The sequence below is a fragment of the Nannospalax galili genome, unplaced genomic scaffold, assembly GCF_000622305.1.
Source record: "Nannospalax galili isolate Female #2095 unplaced genomic scaffold, S.galili_v1.0 scaffold10, whole genome shotgun sequence".
Classification (NCBI taxonomy): domain Eukaryota; kingdom Metazoa; phylum Chordata; class Mammalia; order Rodentia; family Spalacidae; genus Nannospalax; species Nannospalax galili.
The window spans coordinates 5,277,114-5,304,125 of NW_008331140.1; the positions used below are offsets into that span (position 1 = coordinate 5,277,114).

Consider the following 27,012-nt stretch of genomic DNA (forward strand, 5'->3'; position numbering starts at 1 on the left):
CTCTAGAATGGTTGTTCATGATTGCTATCCCAGCACTCAAAGTTTGAGACAAGAGAATTAACAAAGCCAGCCTGGGCAAGACTCTGTCTCAAAATAAATAAATAAATAAATGAATGAATGAATGAATGAATGAATGAATAAATAAATAAATCTTAGGTTGGAGAGATTGATCTGTGGTCAAGAGCACTGGCTTCTCTTACAGATGACCCAGCTTCTGTTCCCAACATCCACATGATAGTTAATAGCCATACTTTACAGTATTCATCTCCCTCTTCTGACCTCCATAGCTATAGCACACATGGGTGCACTTAGGTACATGCTGGCAAAACACTCATACATAAAATAAAAATAAATATATCTAAGAAAAATAAAAAGAACAAAGTAAACTAATTTAAAGAGATCAGAGGAATTCTTCTTACATACAACTTTATATGCAGTTCTATAGTTTCATTTATTTAATTTTTTTATTTTTTAAAATATTTTATTTATTATTTTTATTATTTCATGTGTATGAGTGTATTGCTTGCATGTATGTGAGTGCACCCGTGTTGTACAATGCTGCGGAGGCAGAAGAGGGCTTTGGATTCCCCTTGAACTGGAGTTAAGGACGATTCATAGCCACCATATGGGTGCTGGTAATCGGTCCGGGGTCCACTGCAAGAGCCGTCAGTACTCTTAACCACTGAGCCATCTCTCCAGTCCCTATTTAGTTTTATTTATCCTAATATACAATATATACATATTTGATGCATAATATACACTGTATGTAAATTTCTTACTATATTCTTACAGAAATACCACCTTATAAACATTGAAATGAACTTTCTGTCTTTTCTTTTCCATCATGTGACCTTAATATTCATTTTGTCATAAAAATTTGGGTAAACTGGTCATGAAATATTCAAGGAAGCAAAAGAAAATTGAAATCCTTATCCGTTTTACTTATTGCAATAGAAAGGGTTACTGTCATTTGTAAAAATGGAATAGTTTCTGTAAATCAGTAAGGATAATAGAGTTCTCTAAAATTATGTCACATTATATCTAATAGCGCATGGCACACATGCAGCTAATAAGCATTAACTTATGTCAACAGTATTATTAATGCTAATTATGGTAGTTATAATAAAGACTTGTAATAAAAATTACACTTCTACTAGTAATGATAACAATAGTAATGATATCATTATGTTAAAAAGTACTAGATATCTTAAATACAAATAAGAGTGTAAATTTGATCAAATTCACAGTATGATCCTACCATATCTGGGACTTGTTAAAGGACAATAGATATAATGGATAAATGTAGATCCAAAATGTCTGTTAAATGTGAATTAACAAAAATAAGGATGTGCATATTTTGATGAGTTTGAAGCCAATTTTGCTACATGTAGTAGACTTTCACAAGTCATTATATATCTTATTATATCTAACATGTAACTTTTTGTATTTGAAGAATGTAAAAGAAATGTGAGTTAACGTTGACTAAATCATAATATTTTATTTCACATTCTAGATGTCAGAAACATACTGATTTCCATAAGCTTGAAAAATATAACTTAGTCTTTAGTATTTGTATAGTTTGCTAAGTTAAGAAAACTACATTAAATTCTTTCCCATGCAGTGATTAGAATTTCATTTTTACCTCAGCAAATGATTTCTAAGACTAAAGGGAATATAAAAGTACATTTTCAATCTTCTGAAACAAATTTCAGATTATAATATGCTACTGAAAATTAGCAAAATGATAGCGAATTTTGCTGAAGTGGAATGATTCTTCCTTTTTCAGATAATTCTCCAGGTTATTGATTTTCTCCTCTTCATTTGCCTCTCCTACCCACACCTCTTTTAGACTTTATGATCTTTCCAGAAGAAGAGTTATCAAGGAACAGAAACAAGCTGAAATTAATAATAGTTTTGCTGCTTTTTAGCTTTTTATATAATAGAGATTTAGAAATCATTTATGAAAGTGAAGTTGAAAATAGTATGTAGTTTTCATATAAATTACCCTCATCTATACATTATACTGATGACAATTTAATCTCTCCATTGTTGGAAAATTATTTATATTGTGAATAATTCAACATTCTTCTATTCTCCCTTCTTTGTCTTGACATACACTTCTATTATGCTGCATTAATCTTCACCACTGCTATTTACACAAGAGCAACCCCTTGCTGTCGTTTCCTTACTCCCAGTCTCACAGCAGTCCTAATCTAAAGCATCACTATTAACAGAGTGACCTACACAATAGAAGTCAAACCTGATCATTCCCTTGTTTATCTTCTGATATGTTCCTTTACTTGCAATGTAAAATTGATACAAGGAGTTTCTTGCTTCCATGTGTATGCTAATATTTCTGACTACATGCTCACATCAGTTGCATGCTCACAAACCTTCTTTTTTTTTTTATTTTATTTTAGCCATTGGTTCCTGTAAGGCTCAGATCCAGAGGACAATATCAGGAGGTATTATTCTTTTACCACAATTCAACTTACACAATCTAAACCATCTAATCTCTTTGTAACTATGCAGAGTACACATGATCAGTCTTGTCACTTTATTTTGAAAATAACTGTGTTGGTCTTCTACAATCTAAATCCCTCAAGGAGAGGGACTAGACTTCATATCTTTTATAATTCCAGGCAATAGCTTGTGGCTACTGAAGATTAAGCATTTCACATATAAGGCCATACAATAATATCTATATCGAGACACACTTTATCAAAATGTGAGAGGACAGTAATTGTCCATGTTTCCAAATTTTTAATTTTTACCTTAGTAAATTTGTATCTTAGTAAAAAGATTATGTACGTTTATTACTATGTGGCTTACCTACAGTATTGGCTTTTGGTTGGTTATTCATTTCCAACATTTATGAGCTACCTCTGGTAATATTTCTGTTAACATTAATATTTCCAACATAATATTCACTATTTAATTGAAGTTGTTAGACTTACTTCTGCTTTGGAGTTCAACTGCAAGCTGTCTCTCAAGGTTTTCTCGAATTTCTCTTTCTCTGTAGAGCTCAATTCTCAGCTCCTTCTTTTCTTGCTGAATCTGCTTCTCCTGGATGCGAGCGTTATCCAAAGCCACTTTCAGTAGACCCTGTCAAAGTACAGCAAATGACGGACAGTTCATCTTATCTGTTTTAACTCAAAAATATTAAATAATTTGTGTAGGTGCTAATGTCTTGTATTACATTTATTTTGTTTATAGAAATATTGTTGACCTGAATGTTGGTCAACAGAGTCTCCACGGAGGACAGACTATCAGCAAAAATGAATGGTCCAGGGAATCCAGGGGGCAATGCCTGTCCAGGAGCCAACTGGATCTTGTCCAAGGGTGACTTCATCATTGGAATTTGAGCTGGTACCTCTTCTGTAAAAATAAAATTATTGTCAGAAGATTCAAAAAGTTACAGCTCAAATCTTCAGCTGTTTTTAATTTCTCAAAATACAACATTCAGTATAGAGCTGATGAAAATGAAGCATTTATTGCTAAAGAGGCATGATATTGGAAATAATATTTAATATATATACAAAACAGAGATATATATTTATGAATATTCCTAAGCTACAGAATTAGATCACTACTTACTTTTTTTCAGACATTTCTATGAATCTACCTACCTATCTTCATTATTTTTAATTCCTTCATTGATGTAAGTTTTAAATAAAATATAATCAATCTATTTAAGAGTACATTTTATTATTAATAATTTTACACATTTGTTTAACCATTTCAAAAAACTATTTTAGAATATCACAATTACCCCAAAGTGTACTTCAGAGTCAGTTACAGATAGACTCCATCCCCAACATACTCATTGGCAATGATGTTTTACTTTGTCTTTAAAGATTTGAGTTTTCTGATTATTTCACAGAAATAAAATCATACAACACGTGGTAGCCTGTGTTGAGATCATTTTGCTCAACACTACTTTATTTTCAGATTTATATGTATGTGTTATATAACAGTAGGCTTTTCACTTATATGCTGACTAACATTTCATGTGAACATACAAACATTGATTTAAATGCCTGGAATTTCGATACTTTTCAGTGTTAATTTTAATTCTGAATATTATTTCTTATGAGAAAAATTTAAGTAATATCTCCTATCATTTTTTCCTTTCATATTACCTCCCATGTTTTTAATATTTTCATTGAATTTTTATTAATGTTTCAGATTTGTTTGGACCAATACATGTAACAATAAAATTAATTTCTTCCCATCACAAGAAGTCAGGCAATTTGACCATCTACTTGAATTCTTACAGATAATCTTCTCTGTGACATTCATGTACTATTTAGCATAATTTCCTCTATATATAAAATGGGGTAATTTGGGCAATTTTAAGTAAAACTTTCTAGGGAGACAATATTGGAATGTGAGCCAACATAGTTATTCCTAACTATATTTCAATAATAATGAATGAGAGGATAAATCATAGAACCTCAGTAGCCTCTGCAGGTTTTTGTAATTTCAGCAACAGAATATAACTAAAGATTGAAAAATATGTTTCTCTCTCATTGGAGAAAATGTTAGTGATTCAATACATTTAAATCAGACTCATTAAAATTTACATCTTCTAGATTTGAATTTAGACTTAAGCAGTTTTCACTTGTTTTGAAAATAACCAAATAACAACAATACAATCTAGCTAATGGACTATTTTCTGTACATATGAAAATCTGAATTTGTCATGCAGTTAGACTTCATTTTTCAATTAGAAGCAGCTAATATACACATACATACATACAAATACACTCTCTCATACACACACATACTTATGTATATATTAATGCAGAGTCTTATATCCCACTGATTTCACAATAATCGTATTTTGTTGTGTGCTTCCTTCTGAGGGAAGTTGTGCCATATGATTGCTGGAACCTTCAGTGAGAGGACTTAATGGGAATACATTATTTGAACAAAATGTTCTTAATATAGGTCATCTTTACATTTTCCAATTTTGCAAGACCAATAACGTTTAAAATTTTAGCTGATAATACCAAAGAATAAGATGTTTTTCATTATTTGGATGCAAATATAAAGAATACTTATCAGTTTTAAAGAGTTAGATAAAATGCACAAACAATTCTATTAACCATATTTTGCTAAGTAAATTGAAATATCTTCCCAGAAATTGTCTTATAGAAAATGTTACAATGATCATTGTGTTTTCTACAACATCTTTATGGCATTATTTTCATAGTTACTAATTATTTTAATATTCATTCTTCTTAAATATTTTATGTATTATCATTTATTTTATACGTATGAGTGTATTGTTGCATGTATATAAGTGCAGCCATATTGTGCAATGCCCGGGGAGGTCAGAAGAGGGCCCCAAATCCCATGGAACTGGAGTTTCTTAAGGTTTTTAGCAGCCACGTGGGTTCAGGGAAGCAAATCCTGGTCCTCTGCAAGAGCAACCAGTGCTCTTAACCACTGAGCCATCTCTCCAGCACCTCGATGAAAATTCTTAAAATTTTAAGTCTAATCTCTTTGGAGAGGGGTGAATGGCCTGGCTATATAACCCAGGATGGCCTCTGGTGCTACATTTTCCAATCTCAGCTTCTGCAGCGTTGAACTGTTATGATTGCCAGGATACACCACCATACCCAACTAGCCTAAAGCTCTTGTAGAATCTCAATCCCTCCCTCCTTTTCTCTTCCTTCTTACCTTCTCTCCCTTCTTCTGTCCTTTCATTGTCTTCTCCCTCTCTCAACTGGTAACTTTGAAAGTTTCAAACAAACAAATGTTTGTGAAAGAATCAGCAAATTCTCACAAATTCTGTGAACCTTATTCACCAACATGTTTTCATTTGAAATAAATTTTTACAAGACTATATTTTATTGAATTTCAGTGTATTTCATACATCTTAATCATATTTAGAGACCTCCTCTATCTGAAGGTCCCCCCAGCCCCCCCAAACAGGATTTAATACAATTCTATCATATATGTTAAAGGGGATCAAGTGAATTTTGTGTCCTCGGACATCCCTTGGTGTGAGTTTATCCACTGTAGCTGATCAGACTATCTAAAATCACTCCCTTAAAGAAGACCAACTCTCCCTCACCCAGTAGTGATCAGCTGCCAAGAGTTCCTAAGTTAAGGTTGGGTCTTCTTACCCTTTTTCTCACTTCTATGCTGTGTTTTTGTCTGATGGAATTTGCATGCATCTGTGCATGCTGGCTTCATTGCTGTAAGTTCATATGAGTAAGTTCTCACCTGCCTGGAAAACTATGATTCCATGTGGTTATCCACCACCCCTAGCTCTTAAAATCATTCTCCCCATCGTCTGGAATTGTCCCAGAACCTCAGCTCTCTGGGTGGGGTTGAATATAGTAGTCCTACCTAGGGACACACAATCTGTAGTCTCTTTTTCTCTACATTTTGACCAGTTGTGACTTTATCTACCCCCTCTTTCACTATTTTCCCTGAGCCTTAGGTGTAGGGGTTCCATTGTAGATGTGTTAGTTAGAGCTGGGCATCTCACAGACTCTTGTTCTCTGTGTTTGACCAGTTTTGGAACTCTGTCATAGTCTCCATGTACTGCAAAATAAGCTTCTTTGATGAGTGGTGTCATGTATACTTGTCTATAAATTTCATGATTTTTGTTTTTCTTTATTGATGAGTCAAACTCCATGATGTAAATGTACCATGTTTTCATTATCTGTTCATCAGTTGAGGGACATTTAGGTTGTTTCTATTTCTTAGCTATTGTAAAAAGAGCAGCAACAAATATGTCTGTGAATGTATCTCTACAGTAGGATGAGTAATTTGGGTAGATGCAGAGAAGTGTTATAACTGGATCATATGGTACATTTATTTTTAGTTTTTAAAGAGTTCTCCACACTGCTTTCCATAGTGGTTGCACCAGTTTTCAATCCCACCAGCTCTGAAAACTCTCCCTGCATCCTACCCAGCATTTAGTGTAACTCATCAATCCTACAACATGTCTTAACTAACACCTCTAACATTTTTAACATAAATTTCTTAACAACTAGTTGAGTAATATTCTGCTCATTTTTGTGTGTTATCTATATTTTTGTCTTCCCCAGATTAGTGCAGTGAGAGAAAAGTAAAACTTTATGAGGATTTATCAATACTAATTACAGCTAAAGATGTTCTACATCCTTACATTTATTGCTTTAAATCTTAAAGTATGTATTTATATACATTGAAATTTATTTTAAAAAATTGAATTGCTACAAACAAAATATTGACATTTTACTGATCCAAAGACAATGCAATATTTCCCTTAATATTTTGTGTTACAGTTGGAAATTAATGGATTTCTTATCATATATCACTCTATGCAAATAGATAACTGCAATAATGAGACAATAAGAGATAGTCTTTCTGAAAAGAAAGCAATTATAATTACGTCAAAATCACTAGAAGTCTTCTATTTGAAGATGAAAGAAATGCCATTAAATTGGCTGAAAGGAAAATTACTATTGATTATGAAGACAGGTTGCATGGTCTATAGTTTGTAATGTTGCTGTACAGTAGATTGAAGTTTCAAAATAGTATTACTCTTCTTTAAAGAGATAGACACAGCTGAATTAGGTGCTGCTTGCTGCAGTGAAGATCAAATGCAAAAAGAATCATATTTCATCAGACCCAGTCAACACCAGGAAAATAAATAGAAATATAAGAGGTATGCAGGCAATGATTCATTTTGATAATCTGGCCCAAGAGAGACACATAGAGACAGCACACAGATCTAAGCTTCTACCAAAAGACAAATAGGACACAGAGGGTGGGAACTGGGATGACAGTGTAGCAGAGGTCACATCGATTTTCAGCAGCAGTTTTCACACAGATGAGATAACCCTGGACTCTATTTGGACCATTGTTCATATCCTACCTGTCCCACAAACAATAAATTTTCTGGTCCTAAAAAAGGGCAGTAAAGAAGAAGGACTCTACTTATGACTTTTTATGATTAAGTTTCTGTGCTAACCAAACATGCTTTTCAGATCAAGGTCACATTGCATTTTAAGGTCTGTAATAGCCAAAATATAGTATAAGTATATTATGTTTTAGTGTACATGAGTGAAAACTGTCAAGCTATTCTTCAGGATTTTTTTCCTGATTTAAATCGTGTGCTAAAAAGTAACTAATAAATGATTTTAGAGTTGATTTTAATCTTGTGAAAGGTTTTAACATCTGAGTGCAATCTACATTTTGCTCAGAGTTTGCATAAATGCAGGGTTGTGTAGATACTTATTAGATAGGCTTGAGTCATCCTAATTGGCAATAAAATTAAAAACAGATAAGTGTTAGGAGCGTAGATTGACAGTTTCTTAACTGTCTCCTTGTAAACCCAGGAGAAAGGATTTTGATAAGAGTATTTTGATTTAAAAGCAAGGCATTCAAAGATATAGATTAAAAATATTTTATCTGCACATTTAATGAAATGGTCTAAACTAAAAGTATAAAGACAGGACAAAGACCGTCTAGTCAAGGACATGAGCAACCTCTCCATTTATTGCAGCAAAGTGGAAACTGCTTTTATTGAGCTTCTTTCTTAAAACTGCAAATACTTTGTAACAGCACTTGGGAATCAACTTAGAGAACAAGCTCTTTATTTTAATTTCTTGTTTTGGTCCAGATGAATAGATGTAAAAGTTAACAAGAATGTTATTCGTAGAAAAAAAAAAGAAATATACAGTAAATGCGGGAATGGAAATATCTCTGAAAATTAAAGTCAAGGCTACTCCAAACAATTTATATGACTTCAGTGTTTATTCTCCCAGTCTTTCATGGAGTTAAGCATTTCCTCTTTGCACTGGGCTTTGAGAATTGTGACACAGAACTAGAAACTGAACACAGCTGACTCACTGAGAGGTGAAAAATGCAGATACCTACCAGGTCATCAGTTTTATTCTCTAACAAGTAAATTATATTCCATTATTTGATTTGAGAGCTTTTCCTAAATACAGCTGACCCAAGGGACTCTCCTATGTTGATGTCATTAGTGTTAGATTCAGCAAAGCAAGACACCTGCTTCCCTCTTTCAAACTGAGGAACAATAACAATGAAACAACCAACTGCTGTGTAATGATGTGACTTGCATGAATATAAGGAAGTGTTCATACTCTCTGTTGAACAATGACTCCTTAAGTGTTGCCATTATCATATGTGGAAAAGAAAAACTTGATCTCCAGATCTTAACATTTCTTTGGGGATACTAAATAAATATCACAGAAAATTTGAATAACTAATTTTAAAAAAAATGCAGGGCCAGCAGCCTGCAAATGCAATCTCAAATGAAATATTTTTCAAATCTTTACTGAAATCTAGACTTAATTTTTTTCTAATATGTGGTATGTATATTATATATAATTTGCCATTTTAAAAAGTCAAAACAAAAACCATTATTTTGTATAGTAACAATATAAATTGATTTTTAAAATATAAATTGATCAGAAAACTACCTTCAATGTATATTATTTTTGAAAAAATGTGCATATGTTAGAGAAGTGGACAATTAAGCATGAATAATGTATCATATAGTGTAAACTCTAGAAATTCAAAGAGAAATCACACTAGTCTGGAGCAAAAAGGCAAATATACCTATGCTCTTTGGAGATGAAAAATGTTCACACTCTCCTTACAATTATGTTCCACAGACTTTCCACATGAGATTAGGCATTCTTAAAAGAAAGCATTCTTTGTGGACTTTAGTGTTGTAAAACACTAGGCTAAACAGTGGAAAACAGTTTTCCTCAAACAAGGGCAGTGAGATGCATTATAGGCTGCCCTGTGAAAGCTGAATTTAAGATAAAATAATTTTAATAGGGATGTGTCCCAAAATATTCCATGAGACATACTTATACTGAAAATAATTTGTCTTTTACTGACATTCAAATTTCTCAGACTACAGCTTTCTTTCTTCACTTGCTAAATATTATAAAGGAGAACCATTCAGAACTATTACAATACAAATTATCCAAATTTTATTCTTGTCACTGTACATATGGCAAAACATTACACTGTACCCCATGAATATGTACATTTATCATGTGTCAATTAAAAGTTAAAGAAACTCTAACTAGCGTTATGTGTTGAAATAGACAACAGAGTGCATACTGAAGCTTCAAAGCTATTGGAACTGGAATAAAGTTTCAAAATTGGAATAATGTTCCTGTGTTGTATGCATAATATATGGGTTTGAATCTTTCCTTTACTGTTTGGAAGACATTGGGAAAGTTGTTTAACCTATGTGTGCCTCCCTTTCCTTATCTGCAATGTTAGAAAAATAGTAATATCTGCAAACTATAATTGTTCTAAAGATTAATGAGCTACTCTTAAACTGAAGTTCTTGAACAATGCTTGAGTCAAAGTAAATGCAATGTAAGTGCATTTTAAAATAAAATTTATAGTGATTGAGTATTTTCAGAAGTTTAAGAGGCAAACACAGTGCCTATGCATGTAATAAACCCTGTCCAACATCATGTTTGGAAACAATCATTTATATGTTATAATTTGATGATATGGCTTTGTTTCACCTTCAGTCATAAAAGATTGACAGTACTTAGGTCAGTGTTTCGTAATCAGGGTCTTTTTTTTTTTCTAGTGGAAAATAACAAAAATTTGATTGAATGTGAGTGACTGGAGAGGGAAAGAGTCTACTAAAGTCATCAGTCTTAAAGTCCCAGTATACTTCAAAATGTCATATAAAGCACAGGGCAAAATCACCATCACCAGCATCATAAATAATTATTCAGAGGGGATGAATATAACTCAGTTTTCAAAATGCCATGATGAAAAGAATTTCATTATATTTCAATGTAAAATTAATAAATGTAATTATGTGGCCAATTATCAACACTGGTTGAGAACCAGTATTCTTGAGTTACGTAGGGAAATCCCAATCTACACATTCTTTTCCTCAAATACCCACTAGAGTTTAATAAGCTTAATGAGACAACAGTGTTCAATTCAATGATTTAGCATATGTTTTAGCATAATTGCGCATTTAAATTGGGATAATAGTCTTCATTCTTTGCTCAAGCGTCATCTTGTTAAAGGTTCATCCTATTGATCATTGTAGGCTTCACCTTAACATCCCTTTAATGCTTTCATTTTTTCCTGTACAATTTGTTAGCATTTATTTTTTAATTAAGTTTATTTACTTCTTATTTCTTCCTACTAAAATTTACTATGAGTAAATTTATAAGATTTATTCACTATGAGACTTACTCTGTTTTATTATCTATTATTTGTCAGTTAATTTAATTTACTGACGTTTGTCTTCCTTAGTATGTCAAACAGAAACTATTCTACATCCTTGGAGTAATTAGATTTATAGACTGGTTATTTAAAGCCATGTAAAATTTCCAATTATCAGTTACCATCTACTATTTCCACTCGAAAAGACAAGATTCTACATAAATATACAATTTTATGAATAGGGTTTGCACATACGTAGGTAGTAATACATTGAAGATTAGAAAAAGAGCTTTTTACAGGTATCATAGAATGTTTATCGTACAGTTTTAAAACTTGTCTTCATAGCTCAGTGTTTCAACAACAAACAAAATACTTTTTTGGCACACATGTACTTCCTCATTGTCTCTTAGAATATACATTATTGTGTTATAAATAAAGTAAATCTCATAAACTTTAGATTTTATAAAGCCTAGAAAAAAAGGATGACAGGAAAAACAAAGAGGTTTCAGATACAGAATAGGATTTGGTCTGCAATGCTATTGCAGGGATGAAACAGATTTTTTTTTACTTTGTTTTGTTTGTTTTGTTTTGTTTTTGAGACAGGATCACCTGTAGTCCCAGCTTGCCTGGAATTCACTATGCACACCAGGCTGGCCTTGATCTCACAGCAATCTGCTTGCCTCTGCCTGTAGAGTGCTGGAAAGAAAGGCATGTGCCACCATACCTGGCTCAAGACAAACAATTATGATATAAACAACAAAACAGCAATCTAGATACAGAGTTTATTTTCCAGAAAAACCAGTGTGGCTTCAAAGTGAAGAATACTTCACAAACAGCAAAATAATAATATAATCATCCCCATCATAAATTGTCAAACCTGAAGTACAATTAGACTGAAGGTAGGGGTACGCAAAAGCCATTTTCTGAAATTTATCTAGGTTTGATGACAGCATGGATATGAATTTCCATCAATTAATTGACCTTTCCAGGTATACTGTTTTGTCCTCCTGGCTTGTCTATAAAATGGCCTAAGGGCTTCAATATAGAATTGATTTAGCCTTACTGGGGTTCAGTCATCTGTCTGAATAAAGAGGCTGTAAAGCAGATTTCTCATTTTGCTTCTCTACCAGGAGGTATGCAGTCATTTCCATCAACTAGGGGAAAACCCCCTTCGTAATCTGGCACAAATCAAGAAGAGAAATTTACTGCTCAGTCCAGGAAATGCAGGTGTCAACTTTAAAATCACTGTTTCTTTTCCCTTTTAGTCAGCATATGAGTAGAGAGGGTCAATGGAATGTACATAACTGTAGGTTATTAATCAAACGCTTTACTGGTTCTCAAACTTTATCATACATAGAAATACCCTGTAGATCATTTAAGTGTTTATTCCACACTTCCTAGGCTTTTGAATTGGCAAGATTGGGGGTTTGCCTGGAAACCTGAGGCATCAAATTGATACTGATGTTGTTAGTATTGGAATTACAGTGATGGAAATTACTGAGATATAAAAAGGGCATATATTCCTGAATTTAAATGATAATTAAGGGGCTGGAGAGATGACTCAGTGCTTAAGCGCTTATATGGCTCATGAGAAGGACCTGAGCTCTTTTGGTTTCCAGCACCAATATCCAGTGGCTCACAACAGCCTGTAACTCCAGCTCCAGGGAAATTGTTTACAATTGGCATCGTCAGGCACCTACATTAATACACACACACACACACACACACACACACACACATATATACACACATAACATAATTATTTTAAAACACAGTAAAATAAATATTTAATGAAGACAAATATTGTTTCCAACAACAAAATTAACTTTGTAACTATACATCTTTTAGATTACAATTAATTATTCAGAATATATTTAATATTAAGCATAAATTGTCAAAGTTCTAAAAAATTGTGGAAAATTAATATGAAATGACTACAGATTTAGAGGTTCTGAAAATATATTTATATTGAAAAATAAACATGTAATGGACTCATTTGTAACTCAGAATCAGGAAAATGAAAAGTAAAATCATGAGCATAGACAGGTAAAATGATTTGTTTCATTAAAAAGTGATCATTTAATAACTAAAATAGAAGTTATATGAATTACTTTTTAGCTATTATTTACTGTTATTTAGGAAGGTAGAAGTGGACTATTTTAGCGACAGTAAGGTTAAAAACCAAACGCAATTCAAAACCAGGATGGCATTTTAATTTTTATTTATTTTTATTGTATATAAATGAGTATTTTGCATGCATGTATGTTAAGCATACCATATATGTATGCAATGCCTGAAGAGGCCGGAAGAGGATGTCAGGTCTCCTGGAAATGGAGTTATGAACAATTGTTAGGTAACATATAGGTACTGGGAACTGATTCCAGGTCTTCTGCAAGAGCAGCCAGTGATCTAAACAGTTGAGCCATGTTTCCAACTACCAAGATAACATTGTTATACAGAAAATTTTGGAAGAATAATCCATGCAGCAAGCAAATTATTGTTTGCCACTTTTTAGAAATGCTTTAATGTACAATGTATAAATAATTATACAAGTTTTTATTTGTATCAATATATAAATATCAATCATATATCAAATACTTGCATATAGATAATATTTAAATTTACCACAATAGGGTCTCTATCCTCTCTCCCTCTTTGTGTGTGTGTTCCCACTTACTGAACAAAAATCACTGTTTCACAGTTTTAATGGAAGAGTTCAATGAAAAATTCCAGTTGGAGCATTTATGGTGGCATACACTTTTAACTGTAGCACTTGGGAGGCAGAGACAAGCTGATGGATCTCTGTGAGAATGAGACTAGCCTGAGCTACAAAGTGAGTTCCAGGCCAGCTGGGGCTACACAGAGACACTGTTTCAAAGGAAAAAAACACAAAAAACAAGAAGCAAAAGACAAATTATACTGGATGTACATTTACTAGAGATTTCTTTAAAAAAAAAAATCTAAACTGATTGCAGATATCAGCTAACATAAAAACAACCCAAATGAGCTCTCATTGCATTGGAATTTGTTTCCCCCATAACCAGACAAAACAGTAAAATTTTCTAAGTAATATCATTCAAATCAGTGTAAATCTTGATTGAACACTTTGGGTTAATAAGATTATAGCATCATTTCCCTTTACCTATTATTTATGCTACATTTTTATTCTCATGGAGACTTCTGTGTTTAAGATAAGTATAATTTCTTTTAAGAATATAAGAAAATATAGTTTATTTTTTCTGGCGCTATTTGGATTTGTTTCATTAACAAAAATTTTTCACTCACTATTTGTTAGAAATATTTATGAATCTATTTGTGACAACAGATGTTGAAGGAAAGACACTGCAGACATTTTTCATATTCACTTATAATCATAATAATTGAGAAATTTTGTATTATGCTATTATTTATTTATTTTAAATATTTATTTATTATTTTTGTTATGTGTATGTGTGTATTGCCTGCATGTAGATAGGTGCACCCAAGTCATGCGCTACCTGTGGAGGCCAGAAGAGGGCATCAGATGACTTGAAACTGAAGTTACTAAAGGATGTTAGCCACCATGTGGGTACCTGGACTCAAACCAGGGTCCTCACCTAGTTCTATTAACCACTAAAGTCATCTCTTCAGCCCTTTATTATTTTTATTTTATATGTATGAGTGTATTGCCTGCATATATGTAAGTTCACCCATGTCATGCAATACTGGCAGAGGTCAGAAGACGTCATCAGAGTTATAGACAGTTGTTAGCCACCATGTGTATGCTGCAGATGGAACCTGGGTCCTCTGCAAAAGCAGCCAGTGCTCTTAACTGCTGAACCTCTCAGCCCATCAATGACATCTTCAAAATTTTCTTTCAAAATAATGCTTTTCTGATTGAAGACAAGAAAACAAAAATTCTTGAGGCTGGGGAGATGTGTACTTACATAGATGCAGGCATAACACTCATATACAGAAAATAAAAATAATATATAATTATTAAAAAATAAAATAAATTTCTCATTGAATATGAAGCTTGGAATTATTATAAAATCATGCTTGTACAAAGGCAGAATCTTTGCAGACAGTGTAGAATTTCATGGTTTATTAGAATGCAAGTATAAATATATTTATGTATGACATATACCTATTAATTATTTTTAGTGTATTCCAAAGCTTGAAAAATAAATGGAGCTCTGGACTTAGTTCTGGACACCTGTAATTCCATCACAATTGGGATGATGCTGGTAATAAAAAAGGAGAATCATGAATTTGAGTTTGAAGTTCAGCTGGACTCTAAAACTTGTCTCCAAAAAAGCAGTGTGGGGGTGGGGATACTGGGTCTGAAGAGATGGCTCAGTGGCTAAGAGCACTCATCGCTCTTTCAAAAGTCCCAGATTACCAACACATACATTGCAGGTAACAATCATTTCTAACTCCATTTCCAGGGGATCCAACACCCTCTTCTGGCCTCCTCAGGCATTTACTACTTGACATCGGTGCCCTTGCAACATGCTGGCAAAACACCCATACACATAAAGTAAAAATAAATAAATAGATTGAAATTTTCATTAATCAATTCTAAAATTTCAGCGACAATGTGTATAATGATTACAATAACATACATGCATACCTACATGCTCATAGCCAGTTATACTTCTTTATGAAAGTAATTATATTTGAAAATGCATTCAGACTCCCACAAAATTCAGTAATTAATGTGAAATTTAGTAGTATAACATTTCATTGCTACAAATCTTTAAATATTCTGAGGAAATACGGATAAATGGAAAATTTAAGGCTAATATCTAATATATTTCAATTCCTGTATTAAAAACAAGCTTGAACAAATCATCAAAACTGTCTGTGCCAGATTTCAATTCTATTAGTAGATTTTAAACATTTATTTGGGTCACATGTTCTAAGAATCAACATTGAAGCATATAGTTATTTACAATTTAGCAGCATATGTTAGCTATTCCTGTTTGTCCTACATCAGTGTTCATACTTGCTCTGGGTTACCATAAAAACATGCCTTCTTCACCTGAGCAGCTGTATCTATCCAGCTGCCCTAGAGACTGTCATTTTCCTAATCCTACTTGATCACTAGGGAAGATCACTTTGCTCATTGCCTTTGTGCCTTGTCACTTCTCATCCATTATTCAAGTCCTGTTTGGCATTTTTCCAGTGTGAATGTGAAAATAGCACATTTTTTATACAAATTTGAAATTTTCCTCCTGTTCTTGCTTACTGACAATGATTGCATCTTACTTTCAGTTAAAATATCTGTAATAACAAATTGGTTAAATGTGCCATAATAATCCTCTTATTTTCAAGCACAATTGATATCACAGTTTCTAGGGAGAGTTTACCAAACACTCATGTAGCAATAAACTTTACCTACCACTGTTTCTGTGACAGTTTTCGTGCTTCAACAAAAAAAAAAACCTGGGGAATCTATGTAGTACAGCTTGCCATGCATTCTTGAACACTGATGTGTGTTGCTTTATTGTTTTAGTTAAAAATTCTCAAGAGATACTTCCTTATTTGGACACTTACAATGCACGTTACTCACCTCCTAACACTTGCCTAGATGTGTACTTGGTGGTAAGCAATATTCTATTTTTGATATCTCGCAGCTATTTAAAGCTTTCCAAAGTCTGGATCACAGACCTGTCATACTTTCAGATCCCAGTCAATTATGACTTATTTACTTATCAATGTAAACAACCATACCATACAAAAAGATTACTGTTCTCTCTTCCTATGCTATGATATTAAAAAATGTTAAATCCCATATGATCACTGAAGTCAAACATTGTATACACATCAGTGAGTAGTACTTGCATAGATGTAAAACACCCATAATATATTAGTGATACAAATAGGAAACATTCTTAGTGTTTACCCTAATAAAAGTGGCATTAAAACTGCGTTTCTGTTATAGTACTGATTCTTCCTTTGGTACTTCATGCATAACCTTTTAAAGCTGCATGCCCTGTTCAAAGGGACGATGTCTTTTTGCAATATTGTTTGTATCCAAGCAGATCCAAATTGTATAAATAACACATCCAGAGAGCCATAAAACTGGTTGGAAAACATCTTTCTTCGTGGTATGAAAGAGTAAACTGAAGGACAAAATGTTTTACTGTAAACATCTTAAAAACCTTGTAAAGGCAATGTTTTTGTCACAATAACAGTCTAAGTAATTTTAAAAGTAAGAAAAGGTGTTCTATATGAAAGCACATTTTCTAATTTTCTTTTCTGGCTTTTTCAGGCGGGGGTCTTGATTTTTTTAAATATTTAATTGCAATATGATCTCTCTGCTAATATGATAACGAGTGAAGATTTTGATGGAAACAGAGTCTGACTGTGGTCTTCAACTCAGTATGAAACCAAGGATGACCTTGAACCTTGTCCTCCTGTATTCAAATCCTGGATGCTGGAATTACAGGCAAGCACTACCATGCCCCATTTAACTGTTCCTGAGGCTAGAACCCAGGGCTTCATGTATGCTCAGCGATCACTCTACCAACTGAACTACAGTTTCAGTCTTTGTTAATGGATAATGCTACTGTCAGTTTGGAAGATTATAAAATTTTCAGCATGAAGTTAAAATAAAACCCTGTCCCTTTAACACAGAGTTTATGCTTTCAATAAAAATAATATTTGCTTACTTTAATTTAAAAAAAAACACATTATATTTTATAAGCTCAGTGTGCTCTACATGTTTTTGTATGTTTCAAAGACACAGAGTGGGAAAACATGCTAAAGTTATTGGGATCCTCAATTCAATATCTGAGGAGCAGAAACTTGAGAATATGTTTTCATTTTTATGCTGAATTAAGTTTGTAACTAGTACAATTGCCTTATAAGGAAGATGGTGATGGCGTTGTGTGCAAATTGCCTATATGCATACATGGGTGAGGTTGCTCTTGTCTCTTGCCGTTCAAGATGAGTAAAATTTGCATATACCTTTCTTAATACAAGAAGGTCCTTTTCTTATATTCATATCAATAATCAATTTTAACTAGAATGCTTTCAAAAAATTTTATAACACTTTGCAATTATCTCACTATGTGGGAGTCAGGCTTGAGCCTAGGGTGATATTACAACTGTCAGGGTCACGTGGTTTCCAGGAATCCAGGCTCTGTAATCTGAAACCCAGTATGCTAATGAGGCATCCTACCCTCTATTCTGTGATAGGGCGTTAAGTCTGTTATGCTAATAGGATGATGCTAATAAGGTATCCTACTTGCTGTACTGTGATAGGATGCTAAACCTGTTATGCTAATAAGGTGTCATACTTGCTGTGCTGTGATTGGACCACTACCCCTACATAAGCTTGTGCCTTCCTGCAATAAAGCAGACCTGTGTCACTGAAACTGGTCTCCTGTGTCTGAATGCAGCTCCGTTGACACAGTCTCCTCACCAGCCCTGAGGTCTGGACCAGCTGTGCCTTCCTGCAATAAATCAGACCTGTGTCACTGAACCTGGTCTCCTGTGTCTGAACGTGGCTCCACTGACACAGTCTCCTCACCAGCCCTGGGGTCCGGGACCAGGCAGCAACAGCTGCCTCAGCACCAGGTGAGCAGAAGAGCAGCCTCAGCCCAGGGCAAGTGGGAGGAGCAGCCTTGACCCCTGTGAGAATGAAGGAGCGACACCCACGAGAAAGGAGCAGCGGCCGCTGCTGGCGGTAACTGCATCATTAGACAGTATAGTTACAAAAATTAATGTTTAACATCCACTAATAGCTTTTAAAAGTACCATTCAGGCTTTGTAAAAAATTAGGTTACATGCTAATCTCAATGCTATCTCCTGTAAACAAATCAGTAGAATCTCAAGCACCCCTAGTTTTACCCAAGTTTTTTTGAATTTATTCACATACTTGACTATAAAATTTGCAGCTATAGTCAATCTGATTGATTCCTTGTCCATACTACTTATAAAAACATTCTTATATCTGCATTTTTTCTTTAACAACTATTTCTAAAACATAAACCAATCACTTTTCAAATCTTAAGTCAATCCTTCAGGATTTCAAGTTAATTCTTAAATTCATCTGTCAATATTGTAAACTAATAATGCTCCACAGAGAAATTTTCTTGACGATTTTAGCACAAAAAATTCTCTGAAATCTTATAGAGAATATTTTTCTGACAATGCATAATCATGTACTATGTACTAAAATATGTTCAGTGCAGTGCTATTCACAACTTTCATGAGAATTTTTCCATATATAAATTTCTTACATTCCTAATTGCACATTAAAGTGTATAAGAGTAGAAACCATTGACCTTAGTTAGTATTTGCTTTTTCTTCTGTAGAAACTAGCAGTTTGCCTTAAACAGTAGGTATTGAACAAATATTAATTTGTTTTCTAGACTACACAAAATTGGAAGCCATATGAGCATTTTTAAATGCTGCACCTGCCTGAAAAGCATGTACAGAATCATAGACCATCTCAACATAAAAGGTAAGTCGATTTTAGATTGGTGCTTCTTACACATTTCCCCAGTTCTATGCTGTGTTTTTGTCTGGTTTTTGCATGGGTCTTTTCCATGCTGTCACAATTAAGGCAAGATTTGTTAAGACAACCTTTGTATTATTTATCTCTCTACACACTGAAAAGTCTATTAACCAAAGAAATGACCAGTCCAGCAAAATATCTCAATTGGTACAGTAGTGTCACTTTTTTCATTAAGGAAATCAACATCTGTTTAACTGGCCTGTTCAATAGGAAGGAATCTGTGAATGGTAATGTAAACATAGCTAAGTACACATGATTGGAGTGGAGACAGACCCTACAGAAGAACCTGCTGTTGTCACTTTCCTAAACCAATGTAATTTCTTAGTATATTGTAAATATTTATCATTATATTAACAGATGAGTGTAGCTCTCACTGCTCATGAAAGAAGCTTCTTTTTGTAACAGATAGAGCCTAGTACAGAGATCTATAACTGGGCAAAATGTAGAGAATAAGTGAGTGTGTGTGCTGTTCCTGTATTGATACACTTATAATGCAACCCTAGCACATAAGGCTCAGTGAGCATCTTGCAAGGGGACTGAAAGATTGTAAGAGTGAGAGTAACAGGTCATCTCCTGCTAGATACTGAATTTTATACATGATAGAGAAGCTGCACTCATGGAAATCTCTACAATATGGTAGCCTACCAAGATCTGAATAATAACAACACCAGTTGACATGCCAATGAGGCTAGGGTAAATTTCACAATGTACCACCTCTATATGAAGAGCTACAGGGAATTAATATACATATGGGGAAACAATCTAAACTGATGCAATTAAAGATTTTTAAAAATTTGCCATTGTGAAGAAAAATTGGTAAAACCTACATATATGTTCCTAAAGTCCAATTGATCTTGATAGTCCAGCCCCACATATAAAGACAAATCATAAAACAGAAAGTAAAAGTAGATATGACTTAAAGCTAACCTAGGTTTAAAAGTAAATAAGTTTTATATAATTTAAAGTCACATTCAACTTTAAATTTAAGTTGGCATTTTATCAAAGGTGTAAAAAGGAAAATAAAACATAAATTAAAAATAAAAGAAGAATAGCAAAGTGAGAATCCAGTGACTAAAGGTGCCTTCTCTGTAATTTGAATTCAAATGTTTATCTTACTGGCTGAAGGTTTTTATGCTATTGTTTTTCCCCTCAGCTCTGTAATTCAACCATCGGTGTGAAGAAACTTTCTGTCAAGTAACAGGGCAAAAGAAAATTCACTTTCAATTAAAATATAGCTATCATCAACAAAATAAAATAATTTGTCATGGGTAAGTGAAGTGGTTACAAATAATGTTTTAGATGTCTTTGTAATGCAACATTTATAATAAAGAATGCCACATGTAAAAGTAAATTATATTCCATTAACCAGAAATTCAAATATTCTAATACGTGAAATGTTTTGAAAAAAAAAACACAAAACAAGCAAAAATCAACATTACTGTTATGTATCACTGAATGTATATTTTATTTTGTTATATAAATATTATAATTTTTCTATCACTGACAGTAAATTGAATCATCTATTGTTTTTTTACTCAAAAATTTCAGAATACAAAATCATGTTTCCATTTATACCCCCAGAGACATGTTTGTGCCAGCACTAGATTTTTGTGGCATTGTTAGATTTATTTTCAACTCCTCATTAAAGGCAATGATGATGAAAGAAAATTGGTTTTGGAGGAAAATACTGTTTACCTCATTAGTCTTAAATTTGTTCACAGTTCTTATTCATTAAATTAAAAACATTGCAGTCCAATAGTCATGATGTCCTATCGGAACTGGCATGTGAAATACTAACGTGAAAGTGATAGTTATAAGTGATTTGTAAACAGTAAGCAGAAAGTACTGTGAATATTTGTGATGCTACTATTTCCTTTCTTTTTCATTAGAGAATCAGTAACAGTTTTCATCACATCAATTAGGATATGGTGTTTCTATCCATATCCTCATCCATCATTTAGAGTAATTAGTTTGGCTGCCACCTTATTATGATGATAACCGTGACACCAGCTCTGACTGCTCATGGCTTGGTCCTCGCAGGTTGCAGATGCATCAGCTGTGATATAATCATTACCAAGCACTCAAGACTTAATGGGTAGCAGCTTGCTCTTTAGGTCATCCGTGCATGTGCATCTGCATTTTCCTACTTACTATTCTAGGAACTTCTGGTATTGCTTTCTGTGCTCTAGTCTGAAGGGAGAGGAAATAGATCCAATATGCATATTGTGTTATCTCAATACTGTCACCCTACTTCATATGCTTATCTGCCTTTTTTCCTTTTTGCCTCAATTCCCTCTACATTTGTTGATAGTATATACGGTAAGGGGAATGTTAAGAAGTAATAACGATCTCCATTTGGAATTATGGAAAGAAAGAGCAGTGTTTCAATTTCATTTCTCTTTGCCTTCTCTTGTACAATCTTAGAGATACTGCTGTATTCTTAGAATGACTTGTGATTTTGATGTAATTACTAAATTCTGACATTGAAATCATTGGATCCTATGCAAAGCTATCTTAGGAAGTTAATTATCTTAGGTTTCTTTTTGCTGTAATTGATGGGGTCAGTCTCTAGATTGAAATTTAGAGAAGCATACATGAAAAACAGGTGGACTATATATGGTTTATGTGAATGATGTTTGAAATTCTTTGTATTTCAAACTCTTCACCATTACATTGTCTTACTTTGCTTTTACGTATGCTTTGGAATGCTTTCATATTATAAAGCACATTTTTTCTGACTGTAACTTTCTATCTATGACAACTTTCTTCTTGCTACTTTCCTAGCAAAATATCTCAAAAGACTTGTCCATATCTGCATAAATCTCTCAGGAGCATTGCTCAGTTAAGGTTGTGGTCCCATCTTTCCATAGTAAAATACTTATGAAGGCGGCCAGTAATCACTAAATATAAATGAAAAGGTCATATTTTATTCCTAGTCTTACTTGATTTCTCAGCAGCTTTCTCCAGTTGATTATGCCTTCCTTTTTAATTTTATTTATTATTTCTATTTTATGTGTATTAGTGCATTGCCTGCATGTATGTGAGTGCATTCATGTCATGCAATGCCACGGAGGTCAGAAGAGGGCTTTGGATTCCCTTGGAACTGGAGTTAAGGACGGTTCATAGCCACCGTGTGGGTGATGGGAATCCAACCCAGGTCCTCTGCAAGAGCAGTCAGTGCTCTTAACAGCTGAGCCATCTCTCCAGCCCCGATTATGCTTTCCTTCTTAACATGATTTCTTCATTGAATTCTCTTTCCTCTTTAATCATTCCATCACAATTTTAAGTATCATCAATAAGCTGAATTTTCTCAATATATATGTCCAATTTGCACATTTCTTCTAATATCCAGTTTATCTCATGTTGTCCTCAATATTTTCACCAAGTATCTACAATATGCATCAATATTTACAAGGTCAATCTCATTTACTAGAATTTTCAGGACAAAAATCATTTATTAGTATTTAGAACTTTATGTGCTTGGGTTTTACTTTCTTTTCTATAATTCTAAAAAGTGGTTAAGTTGTTGTTACTACTATTAAGAATTGCATGTCTTTTATTTATTTGGATAGCTATATATTTAATAGGCAAACACTTATTTTACATTAAACATATGGTGTCTTCACATAATATATTTAATGAATATTCAATGTTGCTACAATGTGACTCGAATCCTCTTGCTTTTTTATTTTTCTCATAAACTTTGAATTATGAATATTTCTTTGCTGATATGAGGCATTCTTTTACATATTGTCCCTATTCATAGCAAAATAGGCATTATTGTCATTAAAGTTACTGAGCAGTCTGGTTCCTCAAAGGAATGTGGCAAGGTCTGACAGCAGAAAGTAGTTTTGACAAGCTACTTATTCCAGAAATGAGAAACGGAGATTTTGTAAGTAACCCATTTAAATAAGCCATTTTTGTTTAGAGACAGATCTCCAAATATCTCACAGGGTATTTATTTAAGCTACATAAGAGTCATGAGTATTACCATTGTGAATGTATGTACATAAACATCGATATTTGTAGTTTCTTGTATTAATTACAAGACATTAGTATTTAAGGCAGTAAGATATAACATGGAACAGAAACTATAGAGTTGTTATTAGCACAATGTAATTTTTCAATAAATTCTCAATATTTATCATAGTATTTATTACCTGGACTCCACTCTCCTAGGATACTCCTAAGGTAAAGTGACCTTTCAACATCGTTCTTAAATACTTTCACCCCATATTTTTCCCTTCTGTGCACAACTAAGTGTAAGAAATGTCCTTGTTCCTGGCAAAGTGGAGCTCTCCCAGTCACATATTATTCTCAGTTTTTTTTAAGTATGTGCTGCATTTTCAACTGAATATTTAGGTTTTTCAAAATTCATAGGTAATTCATAGACACAGAAACTCCAGTGGCTAGTTCCTAACAATTACAGAGTGATTTCAAAAAAAGTTTTAATTCTATGTCTCAGTTTCATCTACTCTAAAACAGAGATAAAAGAGTAATAATATCATAAGTTGAGTTTGAAATATGAAATAATTAATATATAAAATGTCATTCAAGCGATATTGGATCTGAGGTAAAATCTTACTAAATTATGATTGCTATGAATCAGTTAAAATATTTTGGATGGAATAATATGTAAAAATAAGTCTAAATCTGAAATCAATATTTCTTGTTTACAGCACTGTAATTTCTGCTGACATTAAATTTCTACTCTTCTATTGTATTTCGTAGCAATATAAATAGAGCACAACATCAGTTTTACATTTATTAATGTCACAAAGTATACGTCAGATTCTGATTCTAGTTAATGAAAAGATACTCTGCCTTCAACATTTACCTCAATTCCTACTTCTTCCATTAAGCCTTTCAGCGCTTTATAATCCATTCCACTTGCACCAATACATCCATTGCCTACATCGATCATCCTCAAATAATCCTTTCCCACTTTGTGATAGCCTCTTTTGTTAAGACATTATTTTATCCTTCATAAATGTTCCTCCAAAGAAGTTCCCATTTACATTCCAATATCACCTAGAAAATTGCTTTGTAACATAGAAGACTCACAACGATCTTTCATTGATTTTATTTTGCCTCATTAACTTTCAGTAATATACAAGATGAATTTTATAAGATTCATACACTGAAAAGAAAAAAATGATTACTGCCTCACAATCTTATATTTATCACAAACATTCACATGGTCATTTGTGTGCACATAATCATATAAGCACACACTTATAATGCCATAGATATAGCTGATTTTCTCAATGAATTTCTATGAGACAGAATGCCTCCCACTCACCATTTATGCTGAGACTATATTTTGTAGCTTGTTAGTGGGAAAGCACCGTTTAAAATACTTGTGCCACTGTGTTTAGAAATGCCATATATTGTCTTTATTACTGGAATAACAATTCCCCAAAATATAATAACGAGCAATATGATCATTGCCCTTGGCAGCACCATTAAACTGGGCACTGAACTACTTCAAATAGCTGTGAATGTTAAACATTAGTTCAGCCTTAAGGAGGTTGATTTTAACAGCCAAATGTGCACTCCAGTCTATCTGAACATTAAAAGCACCTTTCAAACTTAATTTTACAGAAATGTTAATGACCATAACAAACTATTGAAGGCAAAAAGAAAAGCAATTATTTCAACAGATGAAAAGAAACAATAAATGAGGCTCGTGTTTAAAAAGGAGCCCATAACATATCTCTTTTGAAGGAAATGCTCTTACAATACTATGAAGACATTTAAGCTGATTTTATGTAGGAATTATATTTTCTCAAATACAATTCTTAGGGAGGAAATTAACATCATTATAATTTTGAGTTTTAAGTAAAGCTCTGTAGGGATACTTTCTTTCAAAATGGAGCTTATTTAGTTTCCAAATGCCTAGTTTGGTTAGTTATTTTCTACAATGATTAGAAATAAGTATAAATAATAGGTAAGTGTGTATGATCAGCTTCCAGGGCTAAAGTGCTTTGACATGTAAAGTTCAGCTGGTAAAGGTGGGATCTGTGAATTTTAAGTCCAATTAATTTCCCTGTTGATTTCAATATAAACCAATAAATGACTTGGAATGCACAGATAAATAAATAACATAAATATTGAAAAATTCACAGTCTTGGAACTGTCATTATGATTGCTGTTTTTATATTACAAACTCAAGTTGTAAGCTCAAATGATAGAAGTGCCCAGATAATGAACATTTCCTTCAAAAGAGAGGGTGTAGCAGGAGGATCCCAGTTTAAGTCCAGCATGGACTACATAGCAAGGTCCCTACCAGCTTGGGTTATGGGACTCTGTTTCCAAACAAACCAAAAAGATACAAAAAATCCCACAAATTAGTATATTGAAAATACTTTGAGAAGAGAAACATCTATATACCAATAAAATGTCCCAAATCAATTCTGTAATAAGCCAAGCCTGAAGGACATTCATTCTATGTAAAAGAAATAAATGCCTGTATTTCACCCTATTAGAATCTCCTCCAGGAAAATGAAATTTTGTTGAAATAAAAACCAATGTCTAAACTTTACTCTGAAAATTCTATAAAGATTGGAAGGCAATAGAAAGTTAGCTAACACGTAGGTATTTCTCTCCCAGGCATTTGTATCACAAGGTAAACTTGGGATTCCTTTTTAAACAGGAGGAAAATGTCTTTCAACTTCTACAATGTGTCACTAAGAGCAGGAATCTTTTCAAAACATTCGATGTGTTCCAGTGGCTTAAGAAATTCAAAGGAAATGACATGACTACAAAGGAAGCAGGTCTCTGGATTCAGAAGAATCATTATTATAGTTATAAATAATTTAAGGATAGATTTGTAAAGGGAATTTGATTTTCTGAGAGTTTATGCTATTGGAAGTATGAGATAGTTTTAGCAGAACATGTACTTCCACCCAAACATCTAATCACACGCTTAGTATCTGTGGACTTACACTATGTGTTGCTGAAAATAATAGCACAAATATGACTGTCTTACAGAGTAAGGTAGATATATAATCTATCTTCCAGGGGCTTGTATCTATAAATGTCTCTTACTGATAATGATGTGATTCCCTCAAGGCAATTTGACACAGGACTTCATTTTACAATACGTGTTTAGTGAAGTCATTTCAAAACACAAATTGTATGCAATGCTAGTAGAAACCTATGCTGTCATATATCTGTCAGTTAGCGGGGTACAGTAAGAATACCAACAACATCTTTTTCTTCCCATTCCCTTCTTAAGTATAGCAGTCTATTGTCATTGTTCCTAGATGAAGTTGAACAGACATACCTTATTTTTAAGGATTTCACAA

General features: G+C 33.2%; 1 protein-coding gene across 5 annotated transcripts in view; it reads right to left on the reverse strand.

Moving 5' to 3' along the window:
* Positions 1–27,012, reverse strand: part of Dach2 (dachshund family transcription factor 2) — a 597,198-nt gene that overhangs the window by 18,942 nt on the left and 551,244 nt on the right. For 4 of the 5 annotated variants that reach the window (XM_008822462.1, XM_008822484.1, XM_008822468.1 and 1 more), the window contains 2 exons: positions 3,230–3,378; positions 2,958–3,105 (listed from right to left, as the gene is read on the reverse strand). In XM_008822462.1, coding sequence (XP_008820684.1) covers positions 2,958–3,105; positions 3,230–3,378 — 297 coding nt within the window. Of the gene's footprint in view, positions 1–2,957; positions 3,106–3,199; positions 3,379–27,012 lie in introns of all 5 variants that reach the window. The other variant, XM_008822494.2, reaches the window with a different exon arrangement.